The following is a 24790-nucleotide window of genomic DNA, read 5'->3' as shown; positions in this document are numbered from 1 at the left end:
GTACGAAGAGGGCAGGATATTTTTTGGCCTCCCTTGCTTCCCTGTCTTCTCTCACCTTTACTGGATACTGACTGGCCCTCATTCAGTGCCTTGGAGGAGCCATAAATGGCAGAAAGTGGCCGTTGTCTGGCTATAAAAGGACGTTAGCTTCTCTGTGAGAAGACGACGGTGATGTACGACTAAAACGACTAACAGAGAACTGGGAAGGGATTTTGTGGCTTCTTTGGTTGAAGTGAAAAGCGAGAATGAAAGGGTGAGATGGCTAGGAGAGGTGAGCGCACGCATTTATCAAAGGACTGTTACAGAAAGGTGTAATCAAAGGCAAATGTACATCCCTACTGTTTATAGTACACTCTGTGCACCACCTCTCTGTCTTAGAGAAATTTCAATTAATTTGCAATAATTTCAACAACTATTTACTTTTATTTCAAAAATGCAAACAAGCAAAAGAACACGTTGTGCATCCAGCGATGCGTCTGGCATCATCTCTCCACTATGACACTCCTTAAAAGTGATGCAGTGTAATCTTAACAATGAAATACTGCCTTGTTTGAAAGTGTGTTCACAACTAGCCAATCACATTCAGCTCAGGATGTTTTTAGTACTTTCAGCACAACTCCTAATGATTCAAACTTTTCCAGCACCCCAGAATTATGTAGGCGTTGTTTTACTTTTGTTTGAGCGTAATCACCTGGCATTGAAAACCATCATTGGCTCTGTAGTAATACTCTGTAGCAATTCCAATCTTTTTTGTCTTTTACCAAGGACAGAAAGTCCACGCATGCAACACTGAGCATGGAGCCTTTCACTGTTTTTGAATATGAAGGGAAACTATATATTTGCTGAAAATTTACAGACAATTTCAGACACTTAAACTTAAATATTCCGTAAGTTTACATGCATTTCATATATAATTTTTGATTATTTGTTTATTATTACTTATCGGATATATGTTGGGCTGTGATGCAATTATTCTTGGATATAGTTGTCTGCACAGTTCAAAAAATTATATATAAAAAAAAAATCTAAAGCCAAGATGTCATCATATGATGACTATGTCTCTGCCACAGCTGGAAAAACATAAAAGGGCACACAAAATAGGCCTTTTTGCAGAACATGTGGTACATCAATACACATATGGCTAAATGAATTTGAAAAATAGTACCTTGGAGTGCTTTTGCAGCAATTCAGTTTCATTTGATGGGGAAAAATTATAAATGTCTGGACCTCATTGTTGCAGCCTCAGTGAAGTGTATTTTTGTGTCTTTGGAAATGTCTTCTTTTTGTTCACTTCTTGCAGGTAACCGTATAGTGTCTATGTTGTCTTATCTGCGCATTATAAGAGTCACTGTGTAGTTTTCTGCCCTTATGCGTAGAAATAAAGCTGTCTCTGTGATGTTGTAGAAATTATGTGACAGATACAGACCCCCCATTACAACTAGCAGCTTGATGTATTGTGTATGGCCTGGGCAGCGAGTCAAACCACCTACAGAGATGGTTTTTGACCGCATTATTGGCAGCACAGTACAAATATAACATTTCTCCAACACAATGCGACATCCGGGTTTTAAAAAAAGTTTTTTAAAAGTTAGGATGCTGATGTGCAATAATTTGCAAATCCTTTAAACCCCATATTTAACTGAAAATAGAATATAGGCAAGTCAGATTTTGAAGGTGAGATATTCTACTGTGTGTTTAAAATTATATTTGATAATAACTACCAGCAACACATTTGAACATAAAGATTCTACATAAATGGATATAAGCTTTTCTGATGCTGTGCTCACATATGATGCACAAGAAATAATTTGGTTTTATTTATATAAAGCCATTACACCACAACAATTATCTCAAGGCATCTTTATATAGTAAAGTAAAGACGCTACAAGGTAACGTTAAGGTCTCGCCTTCTTCCATCCTACTAAACGCCCCTCAGAACGAGACAGTCTTCCTTATTCATACTATATTCTCCGGTCTTTTCAGAAGCCTGGCAAAAAACACTAAGTTGTTTTCCTACTTGTCCTAAGGTCCACCATACGTTTGCAATTCTGTCAGTACTTTAATGGACCTAAACATTCAGCTTCAAACAGAACCACATCCAGTGTTGGCAATGGAAATTAGATCAATGGGTAAAATGCAGGCCAGACGGTGAGCAAAGCAAAGCAGAGGGCCAATGACACAAGCGCCATGACTTCACTGTGGAAGTATTCAACCCCCCTTAAAAAACCCCATCCCTCATCGCATCGCACGCTTTCTCAACACTGGTGAGTGGAAACTGTTTAAGGTTTAATGATTGCTGAAGAAAAAAGAAGGAAAAAGTGTCCTATAGCATGAGAAGACTTGCATGATCAAGCTCATTTGAGACACTGCGTGTTTCTTGAGAAGATCAGGCATTGGATTATCTCAGTGTCTCTGCACAGCACTTTGTGCCATGTAGCTTTTAACCTTTATCTACTGCTAGTCTAATAGTGAAGGTGGATCCATGTATCCTGATAATTTACACTTAGCATGACTTACATTTACACTTTACTTGATCGATGAAGAGGCTGTGAAACCAGGATGCTATCCTTGTGGCTTTAGCTAAGTCCTCAACTTGTGTCTGTTTTGTGTTCAGCACAGTTCCCAAATCATTCTTCTATATAGGAAAGAGAAGCAGGACAAAAGCTGAATAAGGTCAGACAAGAGTCGAGTAGGAGCTCTGGTTAATAGATTGAAAGAGATAGACAGGTCTTCTTCGGAAGCAACATAATTCAGCAATGCTATCAGTGTTTACCAAAGCACCTGTTTTCACATCTCGCCTCTCCATTTAACAACTGCAGCTGGGTCTTTGCATTTTATCACCGATAATGAATTAGGTGGGGAAGATGAATGGTGTTTTGCATGGCTGCATGATAAAGAGATCCCAGTGTGTGACACTCTAAGATAAGGTCCTGACGGATTGCAGCTCTCTTCTGGCAAAGTCAAGAAACAAGCTTGGATTTCTGAACTTGCGGCTCATCTCGGGGACTTAAAACAATCTCAGATAAATCTACTGGGATGTATTGTGTATCACAGGGACTGCTGTTTTTTGATACTAGTGCTAATCACTTTTAGGTGACTACACGCTTACATCTACTACTATCACTCCACCTCTCCCTGGTTTTTCTGCTATGTTTTTTTTTTTTTTTACTCCTACGGCTTTGCCTAGGTCACTACACAAATAAATGAATGCACTTGTGCGATTGTGGCCTTGTGAGTGGATGCAAGAGCTCAAAACATAAATGATCAGAACTAGTAAGGGACAAAAGACATATAGTCTGAAGCTTTGTTCGATGGCGGCAGAGAAAAGGGGAAATCGGTAGGTGTAGGAGCAACTGAGGGGCGTGGGGAGGTAAGGGTGGATGCATGTCAGTGTGATTTATGGACACCTTTTGAAGTGAGCTCATTGCAGCCACAGAGCCTACCTGCTGCATTTCAGAGCCGAGACATTCTCCTAGCAGTCAGGCGAGGGGGATGTCTGACCTCTAGGTCACTAACCTCCACTAGTGCACCGCTCACATATACACATCCTGGTTTTGTAGCCAATCATCATGTGTTTTGTTGGGGGGGGTTTTCCAGAAAGCATACATGCACTGCCAAGACATCAGGTAGTCACATGACTTGGCCCAGAGTAACCTATTTAAAGGTTAAAGCAAACAGGGAGACTGACAAAGAGGAAAAAGAGGCGGCTGATCTCCGGATCATAAAAAGTGGGTCACAGGAGATATGTTCCTACACAGTCCTTTCTTCTTTTTTTTTGCATCAGTATGCAGAAATATAAATGGAAATTTATACAATCTCAAGTTGAGTCTGAATGGAAACTGATTTTTATCGTCCCTTGCACTTTAAATCTCACTCTACGGTAGTCTCACCAACAATGACATCATTGTTTGACTAAGTAAGGCTTCCATCTTCCGAACTGCTGGTGAGGGTTCGAGTGTAAGGGGGCGCCTGATCGTCAGCCTGGTGTGAATTCATCAACTACTCATCATGTTTAGATTGTTGTTACCAAGATCTTCCCACTGTGTTTGAAACTCATTTCCTTAATGTATTAGACTGCTTGACCCTATCAGCTTCATTTATGTGAGCAGAAAAGCTGGGGATCATAAATATGAGAGATAATTACACCCAACAGGAAGTCCCCACAAAGAAAGTTAAACAAACGGTGTGTGGGTGTATGCAGCTGCTCATTGCACTCTTTGTGCCACTTATTGCCCCCTGTTTTGGTTGCAGTGTTTATTTTTTGTTTGATCTCTCTACACTCTACCCTCAGCTTTGTGTGCGCTTGCATTAGGTGTGTGTAAAAACGTCCACAATTTGCTGCAGGTGTATCTGTGACTTTGCCCTTCCGCGGGACTGTTTCACTGTGTTTAGACATAATACATCTGTTTTTCATTGTGACTGTGTGTTTGCAAAATGTATGTGAACATCTTTCTGAGAAGTCCCAGAGATGTCTGTGTTTGGGGTAACAGGAAGAAGCAGTGTGTGTGTGCATACTGTCTTGGACTTCTCATTGTTATCCACCGCATGCGGGTGAAAGCGGTCATCGGCCAGTAGGAAATGAACCTGGGTATGTTTCTCAGACTGATTAGCAGAGTAATGTCATGAACCGAAGTTCAGTACACAAGCTGGACCCAGAAGCAGAGACAACACGCACAGGAGTACGAAAAATAAACTTTATTTCAACTAAAGGTGTCCCGGAAGGGTCAAAGGAAAACACGCGAGAAACTAGAAAAACCAAGGGACCGGGGGATGAGTTACGCAGGAACGCAGTAATCGGGACTGTGGGAGGCTGCAACAGAAAGAGGAAGAGAGTTACTGGGGAGTGGGGAAATAGCAGCATATGTGGGGGAGAGTATGAGTCTTACAGTCAAAGCGGGGCTGTGGGAGCCGGAGGGAGGGGTGAGGGTCCGTGGGGGAGCTCCAGGAAAGTAGAGGCGATTGGTACCGGAGGCGATCCAAACTCCAGACGGGCAGGTGGACAGACAGGTGGCTCAAAAACACGCCGAGCTGTTACCTGAGCGCAAAGGAAAAGATTAGCGTTTGTTCAGGTAAATGAGGGTTTTCACAACCGCCTTCCCGTGGGTGTACGTTACCGCTGTGAGACGACTAACGGACTGGCGTGGAGCAGCTGGCTGGGCTGGATCAAATAGTCCACCTGATAATCGCCTGAGATGGGATGCAGGTGTGGAGGTAACAACCACACCCGTGGGCGTGGGCATCCCATCAGCTCCTCGGACACTGGGCCGCGGACCATGACAAGTAAAGGAAGTGGACATCATGTCTTTTTTTTTTTTTCTTTTTTTATGACCGGGGAACACGACGCTTGCGTTACAGGCTTCACTCTTGAAATAGTGAGGAAGTCCAGAATCGCCTTTTCAGGATGGCATAACACATCAGTTTTCAAATTGCACCAGCATTCCTAATAAAACGTTGGGTTGTGCCCTCAGGCAGAAGTGAGCAGGATGAAATGAGAGCTAAACGTCACTGCCAAGAGGTTTATGGTGCTAGGGAATGAGGGCACTGTTTACTTGTTGCCATGGAAATGTGTCTGAGAAGGGAAAGAATGGCAACATGTACTGGAAATGACTTCTAAGCTAATCATCCCAGCCAGTTCACAATTGGCATGTTACCCTTATTTTCTTATCCAGTGAATTGCTTTTTTGTTGTTGTTGTTGTTTAAATAAACCTGTCTTTTCAGGGTAACAGTGTCAAAGGGGGAGAGAGGTGAGTGTTCTGGTCTGCTGCGGTTATGAAGGACAATTTGTGCAGCTGTTGTCAGGAACGTAGATTTCTCTCACCTCTTATAATGCATAAAACCCATAAAATCCCTGGCGCTCAGTGAATGAAAACATCCACCTGCTTATTACAAAATGCTGAATATTCATGTCTGGGGATATTTGGATGAATGTCTAAACAGAGAAATAATAAAAAGCTCCCTTGCCTTGATATTAACCTCAGGGTCAGGTGCCATCACTGCAGCCACGAGCCGCAAGTCTAAATGAGTTAAAAATAATTGCTTGCACTTGTGAGTGTATACTCAACAGTTGTGTGTGGCATGCTCAGATTGCTGAGTGTGCGGGCTGTGAAACTCTAGCCTGGTTCCTTGATGTCCTGGCTAGTTATGCTGACTAAGCAACATTAGGAGACCACCTGGGAATGACCAAGAGTCTGAAGGAGCCATTTTGTGTCTTTTGGTTCACAGTTAGCCTCAGCCATGAAGTAAGTATAGTCCTAGACTACAAACTTTTATCGATGGAGATGTTCATGGATTTATTTGCTTTTTGCTCTGTTTTGCGTTGTTTTTTTAGTCTGGGACTAGGCTTAATCCTCGTCTGGGAAACTGCCTATAAATTTCAGTGCCCCGGTGTGACTAATAGCCACAAAATCAGTGTCTAAGGAGCAGAGGTCTGAATATGTTTAAGTTTCCCACCTCTGTGGCCATGCTTATCAAGTATACTTTAAGTTTAGACATAAAATACAAGTGCATAGTTAATTAATTGTGTTAGCAGGTATGTGAAACATTGCTGACTCACATTATAGGCAGGATTAAGTGGATTTGTGCATGTGTGTGAGTTACCCCCAAACATTACAGTTTTTCTCGACTGCTAAAACACTAAACCCTTTTGTCTGAACCAAAGTGTCAGTTGCCTGAACCCACTTCTTGAATCAATCACTCTTTTGGCAAAACCATAAGCATTTTTTACCACATCTTGTCAACACATTGTCATTGTGATGCACCTGTGTTGCATAATGGTGAGCACAGTTGGCAAAAGTCAAACACAAGTAAAGCTCAAGTGTCACTGGTTGAACACAACAACTCAAAATTTATCACACTTGTGGCTAATGATGTGAGGGTACATATAAGCCAGAGCACTGGTTTGTGAGGCACTACAATGGATAGACATCCAAAAAAAGGAGTTTGTGTGAGAGGAGGTCGAGGTGGTCAGCGAGGACAAAGAACAGTAATTTCAGATGAAATCAGAGCTACTGTGATTGATCATGTCCTTGTCCATGGTATGACAATGAAGGAGGTCGGACTAAGGGTACAACCAAAAATCAGTAGATTCCACCATACTCCCCTTTCCTGAACCCCATTGAAGAATTCTTCTCCTCATGGCGGTGGAAGGTATATGAACGCCAACCTTACACCAGGATAAATCTCCTGCAAGCCATTGAACTGTCCTGTGGTGACATGGGTGTGGAGGCATGTCAAGCCTGGATACGGTATGCCAGGGGTTTTCCCCCCCATTGCCTGGCCAGAGTAAATGTGGCCTGTGATGTAGATGAAGTCCTGTGGCCTGACCCAGTACGGAGAAATGATGCTGTGGCGGAGTAATGCACTTCTTTTCTTTGTACTTCATTTTTATATTTGTGTGCTTTATTTCTACGTACAAGTGCTACATGTAAATGCACAGGATTTCTAGAAATGTCCAGGTATTTTGGTTTGCAACATGCATTTAGCCTAAATAAACATTTATTTCTACCACTTCATGTCCTGAGCATTGTGTTTTCCTTTTTTCTATGTAGTGTTTAGTGACTACTCAGTAGAGTATTTAATTTAGATTGACTTAAGGCATGATTTGATGGCATAGTTCAGTTTTGAGCACAGATTGAACTGTTTTGGGGTGAAAGTTTGGTTTTGCAAGAAGAGTCAGAGGTTTTGTGAATGTAGCTTGAAAATTGGGTTTTGTGTTCACAGTTTGGGGAAAAGGAGAGTAGCTTCCCAGGAATGAGTCTTAGCAATCGAGAAAAACTGTAAGACTTGATTTTAGGATTGATGTTAGAATGACATAACAGTTTGACTGGGCAGTGTCCTCTCAGAGACACAAGTACAAATGCATGTGTGTTTGTGTGTAATGACAGATTCAGTCACTATGCTACATTACAATGCATCAATCTGTGGGCCTCTCAGACAGGTCTCTAAAGGAACTCTAAAAATGACTGCTCCTCTTGTTTTCACTCAGAGTGAAAACAGCCATTCCTAACAAGGTCAAAAGTTGTATAACACAGATTTAAGTACAACAATAAAGAGATAGCCATAGCAAATAGAAAAGAAAAGGAGAAATGTCCATGACTCCATCACAAGTTTTTTTTATTATATCACAAAGCATGGATAACAAAGTCAAAGCATTTCCAAACCATTGTGTAATTAGATTTAATGTCCCAAAATGCCATAAACAGGTCAAAAGTGCCTGCCTCAAATACAAAGTAGGACCTGTGTAAAACAAGGGGGAAAAAGGACTTTGTGCAATTTATTAAGGTTAAAACTCACAAAAACCCATGCATGGAGTATGATACTCTTAACTTTATTAAGGGATTAATGGGGAAAAGTTCAGAAATGTTGTGCAATTGGTTTAGTTAACAGGTCATTACTGAATCTGACTGTTCATGAAACAAAGGCACAAAGAGACAGGCAAAAGTATATATCGTTTGTTTTGCCATTGAAGATATTGTATCAAAAGGGCTCCCCCCCCCCCTCTGGATCTTGGTCTTGTGAAAACATCCTCTCTTGGGGCTTGCAAACCAGTAAATGAATCACCCAGCTTGCAAGTGGAAGTACCCTGACCTCACTAAGCATACTTCTGTCCTTAGATCTGGATGTAGACTAGGGTGGCCACACTGAATACATGAGTAAAGAAGGGCTGTTAATAATGGGAATACATTTATTCAAATGTTATGCACAGCATTACAAAGCAGGTGACTGAAAAGGTTCTCCACTAAACTGTGAAGGATTCAGATTTCAAAGGGATTCCCTATCCTGTGGATCATAGGGTTGGGGATGACGGGGAGGATGTGAAGATAGCAGGACAGTGACTTTCCATGCTTGTGCACAAATCTGCCATGGGAAACTTTGGAGAAACAGGTTCTTGGTATTAAACTCTGTGTTTCTTTAAAGAGAAACACGGTCATGGTAAATCCTCTCTGAAAGCTATATAGAAGGCTTAGAACAACTCTGTTCATTTTAATTATTCAAAGCAGGAGTAAGACTTTGAGAAAACTGAACTTTTATCTTGAGATCTTTCAGCACCTTTATTGGCTTCCCTTTGTTGTTTGCCTTTGTTTGCTGCGGGAATCAACTTTTTGAATCGTTTGTTGTGAATTGGCTGTTTATCACACATTCTTTTCAGCGCCATTGTTTCTGAATTCCTTACTTTCCTCTCCTCACTCCACACTGTTTTCCACCTTTAAATATATTCAAAGATTAACTACAGAGCAGACTGTCAAGTTTTAGTTTTTTTTTTAACCTTTCTTGCCAGCTTTTACATTTTTTTGTCTTTGTCCTCACTCCCATTCTAGTTTTCCCCATGCCATCTAAATACCAGCACAGAGAAATAAAAAAAAAAGTAAAAACGCCACTTTTCCTGCATTCTCAAGGCATTGATTCTCCAAAACCTCCACTGGCACACAGGAGTTAACTGCATAGTTCCTCCAATGCAAACCAGATGTGAGGCACTAATGTATGGCAGCATTTTTTTTTCTTCAAAGGAAGACAAATGTAGGCCAAAAATGTAGCCTTTTGACCATCTGCACACAGTGGTACAAAAATACATTCAGATTCAGTTCACTTCCAAGCTTTCCCTCATGGTGGTTGGGACAGCACTGTATGATTTAAAGTAATTGTAATGTTATTGTTTGGTGTTGGTGGAGTATTGTGGAACACTCGGATTGAGATTGGCTTCTGGAAACGGAGCGGTGACGTGTGACAATTGCATTTTCAGCTGGGTTCTTCTTCACAGAGTTTTGTGATCCATGCACACATGGAGGCCCTCTAGCTAACACGTCCTCAACTCTCAGTTGGGCCAAGTGACTGTCAGACTGTGAAAAATTTATGTTTTAAGTATAGCTAAATTAAGTGCAGTATGTGCTGGGCTTTTGTTTATCTAATGTACACACATAAATCATTGTGTCAGATCCTTTTAATGAAGGACTCCAGAAGGTTTGAGATACAGTTCTTTCAAGCCAGCTGATATTCACTTGTAGCTTTTCCCTAATACCGCTGTGTGCACAACACAACAGACTGAAGGCTAATATTAAAAGACATTAAGTCATATCCCCACACTGGTCATTAAAAGCTGCCAAGAATGGACAAATTACAAAGGCCATGGTGACATTTGCTGTTGCAGGTACTCATTTTCTTCCTTTATGTTTATGATGTTGGCTTTAACTTGAGCCTTCTGTCGCCTCCCACTCCACACCAGGCGGTGTTTAAATGCTCAGAGGCAATAACAGGTTAGCCTTCCAGTGTCTGGTCCTGCAGCCTGTGCTCTGTTGTCAAGTCTGACCCATGCTTCCACAGAAGAGCAGTCTCAGGTGACCTCACACCAGACCTTGTCTACGTCTCTCTGCCCTGCCACATCTTTCTCAACCATGTTGTTGAAAGAAACTCAGCAGAAGAACGTGTCTCTGTGTACCTTTATATTCAGATGCTCATCTAATGTACTGAGAATGTGGGTGGCCCAAGATTTCCTCTAATGAAAGACGGAGAGTGCAAAAATGACAACAGATCTAGTGGAGCCACTGGTTATCTACCAATAGCATCTTAACAGTGGCTGGGTGCCGACCCCATCAAATAAACTCTGATGACTGCAGAGTTTATTGCAGAGATTGCAGTTTGGATTTCTTGCTAAGAGTCTGTATAACAGCTACACTAAACAGCGGCATATTTGACTAAACTGTCAGTTCATTGTGGTGGATTTTTTTTGCTACTTTTAAGTAAGCAAAGTTGTTGCTTAACACTAGAATTAAAGTGGTTTTTTTGTATTTCCAAAACCAGCACTTATATGCTTGTTTAAATAAGCACATCTGTCTTTGAATAGAGCTGCAGCATTATCTGTCATTCATGAGCAATTTCCTTCTCTTCCTGTGATAAGACTCAGTGTGTCCTTTTGATTGCTGGACTTTATTTATCTGATCTAGTGAAAGCCAACAGGAACAGCACACCAAACAACTGACTAATTTAGCAAATACATAGCAACGTCCAACCCTGTTTTTGTTTTATTACGACCTAAATATTTCTGACCACTTTCAATGATCCTCACAAAAACAGCCATACTGATGGGATTTAGTTTGTTGAGTGACTTGTGGATTTGGAACATTTTCCCAGAAGGTCTAGTTGCGAGTCACTTGAAAAGAAAACATGAACGCAGTTCTTGTGACATTGTGTCATAAACCTAAGCTCTGAACCATTAAAAGAAATCTTCATTGTGCAATTCATGCTTTGACTGCATTAGTCACCATAATGAAATTCTTCCTTGGTTATGAGGAACTGGAATGAATGAACTCATCTCCATCAGGCTCTTTTCATATAGCCACTGGATGGAGACACAATTGTTTTCACAAGTGTTTTTCTTTCTAATGTGCTTTATTTTTCATATGCTCAAGTAGGCTCTAAAACGATATACTGAAATTTCTCCTATCTCAAAGCCAGAAAAGGCTCACTGTGTTTGGAAGATGTCCAGGCAGCAGACAGGACACAATGTGATCATATGTGTTTATCCAAATGCAGCTGTTTCACTTTTTCTCTAATTTATTGTAAGACTTTTGTAAGACAACATGCATTTTGCTTTTTATCTCACATTCTTTGCTCATTATCTGTTTTTGGGCTTCATTTCATTTCTACTTCATCACTGTCTCTAGAACCTTTATAGACGGAACCTGTGGTGTACTACTTGAAGGTGACCTGCACAAAACACACTCCATCTAGTTTGTGAGTCTTTTTATAGCCAAAAGATTCAGTCAGTTAAAGTGATTGAGTGGCTTTTGTTGCTACTACTTTTTCAAAGTAAATCAGGCTTTACTCTCCACAGTAAAATCCACACGTTTCAAGTATCCAGTTGGATTTAAAAGCACACATGTCACAAAGGACGTATAAACACAGACCTACAATAACAAACAGCAGTTGCTCTTATGCTTAAATGGCTTCTTCTTAACTACTTTATTGCATGCATGCCTCATATTACAATGCAACCACAACTTTTGTGTAATTTCCACCTTAAAATTAAACAGAACAATTTTAAAATTTGCTCCTAAAGTGTCACTGCTGTGCCACGGCCGTGATGCTATTTCCTCCAGTTGTCATGCTGGCTTATCTTGGTCCAACCAGTCGCACTGCTTCCGCACTGGCACTATTATTAATCTTTGATATGTAACATTTCCCCATTAACTGTTTAATAAAATAGTCATAAAATGTGTTTTTCTCATTCTTGTTGCTGAAAATTGATTCAGTAGTTTCTCTGTTAATGTGGAGTATATGTATATATCTTTACATATATAAATAAGTGTTTATTACAGCTCATACACAGCCATCTGCTTTCTGTGGTCAAGATGATCTCTTTCCCCAGTTGGTGTAGCATGATGTCAGGAGATATTTTACAAACATGTTCTCCAGATAAGCTGCAGAGGACAAGGGACAGATTTTGCACATTTGTTCCCAGCAGGCTGTGTGACTGTTCATTTGGAATTAACCAGAGCGTATGCAAAGTTTGGGCTGGGGATTAACAGGCCTGCCTGTGGGACTGGACAGGGTGTTTGCTAGCTCTTCAGTGACCAACCATGACTATGTTGCTCAGCAACAGGATACAGTCTGCATGCTCTGGTTGGTCTGTTGCTTTGTGGTGTCTCACAACTGACCCTGAACTTGACCTCCTGATGCCAATCATGGATGGCTGTAATGACTATTAGAATGTGGCCTTGGCATTCTTCTGCTATCTTATAGCCTGACATACGAAAACAAGTCTGAAGGTCTGTTTGTAGCAAGTTTGAACACAACTATAATTCTATAGTTGCGTTTTGACATGTGGTTGGAGCACAAGCAATTATTGCAAATTCATCCTTGGCATAGTATGAATTTGCAATTCATTTTACAGAAATTTATTAGATTTTATTTTTTGGGGTGAAACTGAGAGTTTGGTTGATAATGGTACTAGAAACTAAGGGTAAAACATTAGAGACCCCTTTGTCTCAAATGTTTTTGAGACAGTTTTAAGATGACAGTTGACTGTCAGCTCTCAAACAATACCATTTTTAAACTTAACTCCTACAAGTTTATTCTAAATATGACTGTGACATTCCTGCAGAATCAACTTCACCGACCCCGCTGCTGAAACGAATGTTGCTTTGAAAATCTAGAGAATGGAATGCATCATTGTCTGCATAAAGTCTCTTTCTGAAGAAGCACTATATTTGAACTTTCGGCAATATTTTTGGGCCTATGTCGATTCAGTGATGATTTTCCTGAAAAGCCCACACTTTTCCCAGGGGAATGAATTCAGTCACACTTCTGGTATTTTTGAACATTATTAACCCAGAGTGGGGCTTTTAGTCACTTGGTACTGTACACAAAGGCAATGGAACTCTGCCAGAAAGCTAGTATATACAGTAGTAGATACACAGCCCTCTCCCTGTGAGAACTGACTTTCAGAGTAGAGTTCACTGCAGCTGTCTCACCATCTTCTCTTCTCTTCTCTTCTCTTCTCTTCTCTTCTCTTCTCTTCTCTTCTCTTCTCTTCTCTTCTCTTCTCTTCTCTTCTCTTCTCTTCTCTTCTCTTCTCTTCTCTTCTCTTCTCTTCTCTTCTCTTCTCTTCTCTTCTCTTTTGATTAGTGGCCAACAATTTCTGCATGCAGTCACGTCTTAAGCCATCACTGCAGGGTCAGTGCACTGACGTCATGCCCCTCTCTGTGAGAGTCTGTGCTGTTAGAACTTCATTTTAGGCTTTGGATTGGTATTTGAAGTAAATCACTTCACTGTAACACTACAAGTCCTGGGAGTAAAAAAACAGCCTTTGTTCTGATTCTTGAAGTATTACGTGCAATATATTTGTACTTGGTTCTGGGAAATTTTGCAATTACTTCTAATGTTCATCTGTGCTCCACTGAGTTCTTTGGATACTTAACCCTAACCTAGTTTTTAGACAGGGAAACTAGACAAACCTAAAAAAAACAGACTGTTTAGTACTCTTTAAGGAATCAAAGTGTAAACATCTCACTTCTCTACTTTAACAACTTCTATATACTTTATTATTATAATGGACAGATTATGTATGAATATGAAACAGGCAATAAATATGTGTGTGATTTGCTGTGGAAATTTAATCTGATATCAGACGTCATAGCACTGACTCTCCGGCTTTGTGAGTCATGCCTCATCCCGTACCTTTGCCTGGAAAGCAGTGCCAGGTATGTTAACGTGACGTGCAGATAATATTAAGGTCGCAGTGCTGCTTTTGAGCTTTATACTTTGCTGATCTAATCCTGACGTTGTAGTTATGTGGGCCAATGGCAGCAGTTTCTTAGATGGATGGTGTATCAAATGTACATAAATGTAGTGTTAAAACACAACAGAACCACAGCTGCTTATTCTGATCTTTTCGCATAAGCCCCAGAATTTAAGACATTCAGTCATTAAATTAGTGACATGGCAGTGTAGTGATGCGCGCCCGTTCATACACATGGCCAAAGCGGCAGAGACGGTTGAAACTTGAGAGGCTGAGACTATTTTTTTCTTTGATGGTGGATCCTGTGTGACTTGGCTTTGTTCTTTTTTCCCCCCTTTGGTACAAAAAATGTCAGTATGTGTATTTCCACGCCTCCTTTGGGATTTGTGTGTAATATGCTTGTGTGCATGCAGCCGTGGGTGTTTTTCTAAGGGTGTGGGTGTAAGACAGGCAGCAATGGACCAGTTTAAAGTTTGATTGATTGTCTTATCAACGATGATTGTTGTTACTGGGTGGTGGGAATGAATAGCCAGCACTAGAGCCTGCCAGAGGGCGGTACAACTTATCACTGGGCTTTTCTCCAGCCATGTTGTAATGTTTTGGCAACCTGATGCTGTTACCATAATGCTCACACAATGTTGTTCTGTCACTTTGTTGTTCACACAGTCATGATCAAGGGTGCTTTCGTACAACGGAAACCATGTTCATAGACAGTTTACCGCCTATTATCTATAAGGCACACACTGTAGCTGCATCTTGTCCTGCAAGGAAGCCACTTGCTGAGCAGTCGTGTTCAGACATACACACACACAAGCACACTTTCAAACGCTTCACCAGATTTCTGTATCGGTTGGTGGTCCATGCTATGTACAAAAATAAATCCTTGCATCATAAATATTTACACGCACGTGGATTTCATGTGATGTGCGCAGATATACTACGTCTTTCTGTCATAATCGCAGCTGAGGTTGTTCAGTTTGGCATTTTACTCGTTAGCTTGCGCTTCATAGAAACAGGAAGGTGTTTTACTCAAAGACAGCAAGTGATGGCTGCCTCTTTTGCCCCCTTCCCTTTGCACCTACCACACTTTCATCACACAGTAATAAAACGTTAATAGGCATTTTGAACTGCTCTAACTCCCTCCCTCACTCCTTTCCCTGCATCTCTTTCCACTTGCTCCCACTTGCGCTGTGTGTTTTGTTTGAGCTCAGCTCCATTGCTGGTACAAGCTGAAGTATTTACAGCATAAATATTGGCAGTGAAAGTCTACACTGATGTTCGGCTGCTGTGATGGAAAAGGTGATTGAATCATTCTTGAGCACGCTCCCTCCTTTTCGTCCACTGTTCATTGTTCTATTCTCTTGTGCTTTTATTGTTTGTTCGCACTTTTGCTTTTTAGCATTTTATTTTAGAATCATTGATGACCTGAATGCATCTTTTCTCTATTTTAGGAAATTACGATGACTGACCGATTTGACTGTGACAATTGCAAAGAATCGCTGTATGGCCGCAAGTACATCCAGTCTGATGACAGCCCCTACTGCATTCCCTGCTATGACACCTTGTTCTCGAACACATGTGACGAGTGCAAAGAACTGATTGGCCATGACGCAAGGGTAAGGCATCCATTTTAACGTGACCCAACATGTAATCAGCTATGTGCTCGACAACAAGAGTAACAAGTGGAATATTTTTTTAGATTTGCAGTTGAAAAGCATTCGATAGTTGTTATAAAAAGATAAAAACATCATTGTATATATAGGATTTCCTTATGTAATAAACTACTAATGACGATCTACCTCTTTCCACAGTGTGGACTTTGTATTAACTATTTAAACAAAGATAAATCACACAAAAGAACTACTCCAATGAGCTTTATGCCATTTTTACAGTGTTTGGACATGGCTTTGAATGGCTAAAAGAGAAGTTATGTCATGTTAATGATGCATAATTCATAGTAAATGAGGCGTGATCTATATATTTTGCGTAGCAAGACATTGTAGAGGCTAATTTAACAAGCAATTATGCATGTAATTTCCACAGAAGTCCATAAATGCCAACTAACTAATTTTGAGATAGTAAAAATGCAGCATTAGGCAATGTCTATTTCTTCCCCACAATCAAGGTAAAATGTAATCCTCCCTCAGTGGAAAACACTAATATGAAGTGGATCAGCTAAAGCCAATATGGTCCATAATGGAGTCAAATAAATATGACACCGTGCTTGATAGTTTACTTAGCTAAAATATTCCATTCAGTTATCAACATCCTTAAGAGGGGTAAATGAAAAATAAAGCCAGCATTTTCCTGGCTTAAAGCCCTGTATACAATGAATTCACTCCACATGCCTGACCAATAAAATCACAGTCATGCACATGTGCAACCTACTTGTCACTGCATATACAGACATTTGACCTAGCCCAGGACTAAACTCCTCAATGCTCATGCTATAAACACAAATTATTTTTTAGTATTTTTGTTATCCCCTTAGTTTATATGCCTGGAAATGTCACTTCATTTCTTGGACACATTTGTAAGTGTATGAAATGACTTTCAGTGTCCTTGCCTTTTCTTTGCTCTGCTGCCAGGAACTCTTTTATGAAGACCGGCATTACCATGAGCACTGCTTCCGTTGCTTCCGCTGCGATCGCTCTCTGGCAGATGAACCCTTCACTAGCCAGGATGATGCACTGCTCTGCAATGACTGCTACTGTAATGAATTCTCCTCCAAGTGTGTAGCCTGTGACAAGATTGTCATGCCAGGTATGTGTGGATGCTGCAATGTTTCTGTGCAGAGGGACTTTGAAGATGAAATGTGCATGATAGTCTTTTTTCTGGTCTAAATTTTGTTTGTAACAGTTTACAGTTTTTCTTTTTGTGTCTGTATGAAGTATGCTTCCAGTGGCATTTAGAAAAGTAAAGTTGTGGGGCATTTTGAAACATGAGCCGAGCCATAAGATGAAATTCAATAAAATAGAAAAACATTGTCATAAAATATGATACCTTACTAACCCCCTCCTCCTTGTCCCTCCTTTTATTTTTATGTATTTCCCTTGTTTCAAATTGAAAAGTTAAAATATAGGCACATCATTTTAAAAGAACTGTAAGATGGTAAACTCCAGAAAGCAGGGTCAAATGAAAAGTGTAAAGTCAAAATTATAGAAAAAGGCGAAACAGGATGGATTTAGAAAAAAGGATGAGCAATGAGAAAGAGGCAAAGACAAGGCTTGAATAGTCTGCTTGAATTGACATGTTTAAACTAGATCCCAATGGCTGACAGACTGGAAGTAAACTGATCATATCAGTAGAGAAATCTGCAAATTCCAGTGCCCGGTACTATCTTTATCAGCCCTCATAATCTACAAATAATTCAAGGAAGACTTTGGCTTCCCCCAATTACTCCTCTTTTTTATTCAGTATTATGTAAGACAAATTTACAGGGACACTTACTTCATCCTGTTTCATTTTTGTGCGTCCAGTTGCCATCATTTGTCATCAAATAACATAAACACCTGTAAAAAACAGAAGCATACTTATCATTGTGTAATAGCTGAATGATAGCCTTAGTGCTAGCGACTTGAGTAGAAAAGCACAGTTTACACTGAATCTGTATAAAGATTCCACAGAAACTGTTTTGGTTATCAAGATTGTTCTGATAAAAGTACTGAAATTATTCCATTGCCAAAGATCATCAACCAGATGTTGTTGTGCAGTCGCAGACAATGGTCCTCTTCTTCACTTCTGAAAATCATTTAGCGTTTCTGTTGTTGTGGCGCCTGAAGTCTTGCATAAGTTCTTTTCTATTTTTCAAACAGACAAAACATACAAGATATGTTCTGCTTCACCTAAAAAAAACACCAAAAAGTTTAAGTGATTTAACTCTTACCTAAGCTAACTGATATCATTTTGAGTTTTTTGGTCTCTGGCTATAAACTCAGACACCAAATAGTATTTCCAGTAGACAAGCTTGGAGTTTTCAAGCCTGAAGAGCAGTGCATCAGGTCAGGCACACTGGGAAATTTTCCCATAGGATCAGACTGTGAGTGCCCAGTTCTACTGTCTTAAAATGGGATTCATGGTACTGTATTTGTGCTCATTTGCGTGAGTATTCGGTTATCTCTACAGAGATGCGCTGATGTGCAGTCCTCAAAACGACAACAGTGCATGGCTCAGCAAAGATGATGCTGTGTGTAGATCGAATGCTGATTGGTTGAAAAGTGGAGCTGGGCAGGAAAGGGAGCATTCACTGCAAAGGGGAGACAGAAGCATGAAAAAAGAACAAAATAATACCAAAGATCAAAACAGTAGCGTGAAAAAGCCCAGACACTGGCTGCAGTTGTTTTGTTTTAAATGCTTGGTTTCACTTTAACTCTTTGCATGTTATAACATCAATCTTCTCCATGGCTGGCTGAAGGATCAACAGCATCACAAGAACAGCCCACAGACTGGTTCTTCCACACATTTTTGACTCTGCCACCTGGTGACAGTAATCAGTTACAGCATATAGGTGACAGTCTGCAAAATCGTGCAAAGGCTCTGCACAGCCATGCCAGTCCTTTAAGGCGTCTGAGCAAGGACGTTATGTGCAAATGAACTACAGCACACACAATCGTCCTACAAGGGCACAATCTTCACTCACCTCTCACCCTACTCATCACTTTTAGTTACTTGCAACTTGAAGGGTCGCTGTTTTGACAGGCTGGAGGAAATCCAGTGTGTATCACAAATCTACGCCTGCGACTAGTCAAAACAGAACTTCAAGCGAGTGATCAAAACGTAGCAGTGTATGGCTCAAGGACACGACCTTGAATGAAATGTTAACCAAATTGAAATCCTTTTATCCCTGTGCTGTAAGTGAAAGTTTTTGATTGCATCTCACATATATGGGAAATCCATTTATGGAAGTGTACTGTAAACGTGTACTGTAATAAGCAGAGTACACAGTAGTTTTGTGGTGTAAGATCAAGAGGGCCTGTAGAGTCAAGAGACCATTTAAAGAATAGTGACTTTAGACTACATGCAGAAAGCATTCTTTAGAAATTCGTCTTTCTGTGCAGAGATTTCGTGCTTTGTTATAAACTTACGGCCTGTTTATAACGTTTTTAAAGCTTATTGCTATTCTTTTGAAATGCTTTCTCTTCTAAAAAAAAAAAAATGAAAAACAGAATTCTATTTTAGCATGTTCATTTTTATTGTATTTGTCAAATAGGCATGTCTAACAGTTAATATTATCCTTCTTGAGCCACAGTTATTAATGTCAGTTTCTAATCTGGAAAGATTTTGCTGGGGATTTCAGTGTTTTTGATTAGAGATCACAACAGCACATATACCCTAAGGCGGGGAAACGTTAGCAGTAATGCAAGATGTCAGCCCAACACAAACCACTGCGTCACTGTAGAATAAACCAACCAGTATAATAAAAAACTCAACAGCTGTGGAATACAAGATGGATTGGTTGAGGACACAGAGGGGGAAATGGCATTATCCCTTTTCTTTTAAGGCCTGCCACCAGTTTCCAGTTGTAGGAGAGAAGTATGGGGGCTGTGGTATTATGATGAAAAATAAATCTTAGTGAAATAAAATGGATTTATATGTCTTCATGCAATTCAACTGTTTTATTTCCTATTTTAATAAAACCACAAAATATACCAAAATGATCGTAACTATCCTATAAAGACGTGTAAATGATGCAAACTTAGCACTTTTATATTCATTCGTTCCATCATTAATTTTCTGTCTCTTGTTTCCATTCTTCTGTTACTGTAGGCACAAGAAAACTCGAGTATGCAGGTTCGACTTGGCATGAGGGCTGTTTCATCTGTCACAGCTGTTCACAGCCGATTGGCTCAAAGTCCTTCATTCCTGACAAGGATGAGCACTACTGTGTGCCCTGCTACGAGGACAAGTTTGCTCCACGTTGCACACGCTGTAAAAAGGTCAGCAAAGCTGCCACATTGTTATAAAGACTTATTACAGTTTGAGAAACTGGTAAACTGCCACACTTCAAAAAAATGAGTTAAAAATTAGTTGTATTAAATCTCTGCAGTAGTGTGACAGATTTCCACATGACCCTTGATCTTTTTTTAAGACTCTGACCAAAGGTGGAGTGACCTATCGTGATGAGCCGTGGCATAAGGAGTGTTTTGTGTGCACCAGCTGTAAGACCCAGCTGGCAGGTCAGCACTTCACCTCCCGGGATGACAGCCCTTACTGCCTCAAGTGCTTTGGAAACCTGTACGCCAAGAAGTGTGAGGCCTGCAGCAAACCCATCACAGGCAAGAATGCATCACGGTGTATACATCACTATCTTGATTTGTGAATATACTTGTAGTGCTACCTTTATACACTACATACATTGAATTTCAGTATGGTATGGAAGACTGCTTGGACCACAGAGGGTAGATACAGAGAATTTATGGCAAAAAAAAGTGTTGAATGCATTGAAGACCTGAAACTAATCACTAGGCTCAAATATCACAACTTATGAAGACGTTTAACATTTATTCCCTCAGATATACAAAAAAATAAAATTTCAAATATTAAAATATATATATTTATATAAATTTATATAGTAAATAATAGCGAAAAACATGAACTTTTCTGTCATGTAAATTTTTTTTTATCTATTACCTAACTACCCTCCTGTAGTATAAATGACCATTGGTCTAGTGATGAAACTTTTGAAAACAGTAAAAAATTCAAAATGTATCCACTCGTTGTTAACATTTCTGAAAGCCTTCCTAACCCTGGGCCAGATTGGAGTCTTTGCCTGGCCGATGCTGTCCACCAGGCCTTATGTTTGACACCCCTGTTATAGACAAAAAAAATGTCAGGATAATTTAGTGTCAAAAAACTGATATTTTATTTTCAAGTATCAACTTTCAGCAGTCAATTTGTTTTTCCTTGCTCTTCAGGCTTTGGAGGAGGAAAGTACATCTCATTTGAAGATCGTCAGTGGCATCAGCCGTGTTTCACCTGCTCGCAGTGCTCTGTTTCGCTTGTTGGTGCTGGGTTTTTCCCTGATGGCGACAGAATCTTATGCCGTGACTGCCACACCAGCCTATAGAGCATTCATTTCCTAAAATCCCACCTTTCCCTCAACTTACTCTTTATTATGGCAAGAACCCTGAGTAATTACCAAGACAGGAAACACAGGCTAACAGATACTGCCTCAGGTCAATTTCTTTATATAAAACATCAGTTACTCAATGTCCCGTCTATGTCAGATTTTAATCTAAAAGCTGGTGTCCAAAATCCTGTTTTGATGCTGCATTGTTTGCATGAACCCTCACAAAGATTTCCAAAAAAAAGTTTAAAAAATTTTTTAAAATAGATTTTGTTCATGGAGTGCCTTATTATTATAAATGCGAATTGCTTGTAACTGTGTAAAACATTTTTTTCCATCAATAATGTAACTTCAGGTAGAAATCATACTCTGAAGAAAAGACACCAAACACTGATACAGTATAGTAGATGAAACTTGCAGTCTATATTTTAAAAGTGTAATGGAGTTACTGTTTTAATGCTCTTATAACTGCAGTTTTATGCATTTTGAATGTTTCCTTTCCTCACGTGTCAGTTGCCTTTCTCTATTGTATGTCTTTCTTTGTTCAACTTAACAATTTACTGTATATAATGATCCAGAAAGAGGTGGGACATTTTAAAGAATTAGACATTTTTTTTGTAAATGGAAAAATACGAATGAGAAGAACATGAAAAGCTGAACATATGTTTATTATTGTAGTCAGTTCTTATTATTCACTCCAAATTATTTGCACTTTGGGTAAGATATGTACGTGCACATAAAAACATTCACTTTGCCTCCCTGTAGCTGTTACTTGCTGTTATGAGGACAAGGCACAAGAAATACAGAGCATTTTTTGTCATGTATCTGCTTATATTGAGCTTTGCAATGACACTTTTTACATAACATTTTATCTTATTTCCTTTTTTAGTTGTTTTAATAATTCTTTATACATATACATATCTATATCTATATCTATATAGATATAGATATAGATATAGATATCTATATATAGATATATAATCATTCTACAAAGAGCCAGCATTAATAACCTAAAAGAAGCTGAAACATCAACATTACTGTTGTGTGTGGCAGGAATACGCACCGCCTGCCGTGATTGGCCACACTAATTATTTTGTTTCTGTTGAAGCTGTTATTGTTTGTTTTTTTCATTGTAAGTTTGTATGATACACTTGTGAAAATTCTATTAAAAAATACCTTAATAATTTCATTATTTCAGCTTTGATGCTGGTGAGTCAGAGTTGGCAAATATACATTTTAAGATGGAGAATAGGCCATCAGGATTAAAACTATGAACATACCTGTAACTCAGATGAAAATTGATATGGCTGAATGCTTAGTTTTATTTTGAAGACTTGTTAAATAAATTCACACTGACTTTGATGTTTCTTAGCAGTTTTTATATTTTCTATGTTTATATTCTGTGCATCATTGTGGTCATTATGTATGAAGATTTCTGTGAACTTGTGTTTCCTCTGTAAACCAGAAACCTCCCCACTTTGGCAAATGTCTTTCTAGGAAAAAAATATCTCTGTGTATGTGTGTGTGTAAAGTCAGAGGAATGAGTAGCCGAGCATGAAAGTGTGAGTGCGAGAAAATGGTAGAGACAAACCAGGCGTAGGTAATAAAAGAGTGAAAAGTGTATGCCTTTAATTTTCTGATATTTTTAAGATATTTGTGTGTATGTGTGTGTGTGTAGGTGTGTGAATGTGTGTGTGCTCGCATGTGCGTGTGAAAAATGGAGCACGGGCGCAAATTTGTGTGTATGTCCCTGAATGGATATACATGCACCAGTGTTTATGCTGAGTCGACTGTTTCATTGCCTTGATGAAGCACAAATACACAGACCTCCAGATACACTCTCCTGTCGGCGTTGGCGAAATGTCCTCCTCCCTGCCTCTGTTCCAGATTTTTTCACCAAAAAAGGAAATGGAAAACTCGTAGCTGCATGGGGGAGGGCGGGTGCACTGGTGGTGGAAGTGGGAGAGTGTGGGAGACAGAGAGGAGGAGAGAAAGAGAGGGAAGATGTTCACATCTGGAGTTGCTCTATGGCACTTTCACTAGGGGGGTCAGCTCCACTCACAGCCCCCTTTGAATTTATTAGAAGGAGGAGGTGATGGCTAACAGGAAGGGTCAGAGGCAGACAGTTAACTGTATCATATGGCACACAATCCCAACAAGCAGTTTAATCATTCACAGTTATTGCTTGCAACAGAAGAAAAATGTGCTTATTCATATGAAAACCTGACTATAACTGCCCTTTACTGGGGGTCATTCTCTTTCTGGTTTTCAGCAACAGAATGTTTTTTCCTTTCCTTTGACTCTGCCAGACGTGTTTGTGGCCACTGTCATTCAAAATGAAGTTTACCGCACAAACAAGTTCCTGAAAATCAGTACAGCTCAAAGAAGGCATGTCTTTGTTTGCCTAGAAGTCTGTAGACAGCAGCATTATTTGGGTTCCTACGTGATCAGTCACATAAAAATGATTATAATCACCATTTTGCTGTTAAACGTGTTTCAGTAAAACATCAACCCTTAAATAAACAGTTTGACTTGTAGGACCAGAATGCAGAAACTATACAAACAGGCAACAGTGATTACAGAGAGATGCCATGTTACAGGATTTGTGGATTTAAGGTCATATGTAATATAAACAGTTATCTATTTTAGCGCTTCATGCTTAAAGACGAAAATAACATTCAAGTTCCCAGTGCAGAAACTTAATTTTTTACAGTAGGAATTAGAAAACATGACTATAAATGTTTAATGCTATGCAAACACTTTATCCATTATCAAGACATTCAAACAGACAGTGTTTAAAAAGTCCAGCATAGCATTCACAAGTTCTGCTGAAGGTTGCATGTAAAGGCTTCTTGTATGACCTATAAAACACCAGTAAAAGGAGTGAGACTGGTAGAATCATATGGGCGAAGAACCCAAAAGTTTACAGAAAGTGAATGAAAAAGTCAAATAGGACTATCAAAATGTTTAAATTGCTGTTTTTAACCTCTTTTAAGGCCAAGGCACTTGTTTAAGATGCATTTTCTTAAATTCTCCTAGCTCTTTGGTGTTGGCTGAGCCTGATACAAAACAAAAAACAGAAAAAACTGAACATAATCTCTGAACAGAAAGCATGTCTTCATGGGAACAGTGAGTTTATTTTACAGCACAATAAAGTCCCTTTAATTTAACCAAAGTTTAAAAAACTTTAATGAGCAGAACAAAGAAGAAAAGCCCAAATGTAATGTCCCCATATGAGGACTCATGGTCTCCTGAGGATACACGGACATCCTGCCTTAAAAACCAAATACGATTTGTGCAACTCTCAAAGGCTTTAATGTTTAAATGTTTGGATTAAATTAAACTGAGTTTAGAGTATTACATTATGATCAGTTTATAATGACACAAAGTTTTCTGTGAAACCTAAACTAATCTGATTTCTTTGATCATCAAACTCCAGTGGGTGGACGAAGTGTAATTAGACTGGTGCCTTATGTGATAGTAAAAAAAT

General features: G+C 39.6%; 1 protein-coding gene across 2 annotated transcripts in view; it reads left to right on the top strand.

Moving 5' to 3' along the window:
- fhl3a (four and a half LIM domains 3a) overlaps positions 1-24520 on the top strand; it is a 30744-nt gene extending 6224 nt beyond the window's left edge. The window contains exons 2-6 of one of the 2 annotated variants that reach the window (XM_084943758.1): positions 15686-15850; positions 16823-16997; positions 20001-20170; positions 20323-20509; positions 21149-24519. In XM_084943758.1, coding sequence (XP_084799884.1) covers positions 15695-15850; positions 16823-16997; positions 20001-20170; positions 20323-20509; positions 21149-21300 — 840 coding nt within the window. In that variant the 5' untranslated portion in view covers positions 15686-15694 and the 3' untranslated portion in view covers positions 21301-24519. Of the gene's footprint in view, positions 1-15685; positions 15851-16822; positions 16998-20000; positions 20171-20322; positions 20510-21148 lie in introns of those variants that run through there. The other variant, XM_084943759.1, reaches the window with a different exon arrangement.
- The last annotated feature ends 270 nt before the right edge of the window (positions 24521-24790 follow it).

The sequence above is a fragment of the Perissodus microlepis genome, chromosome 11 (genome assembly GCF_051167445.1).
Source record: "Perissodus microlepis isolate ML-2025 ecotype Zambia chromosome 11, ASM5116744v1, whole genome shotgun sequence".
Taxonomy (NCBI): domain Eukaryota; kingdom Metazoa; phylum Chordata; class Actinopteri; order Cichliformes; family Cichlidae; genus Perissodus; species Perissodus microlepis.
The sequence above is the reverse complement of the archived record's forward strand: the minus strand, read 5'-3'. Positions and strand labels throughout refer to the sequence as shown.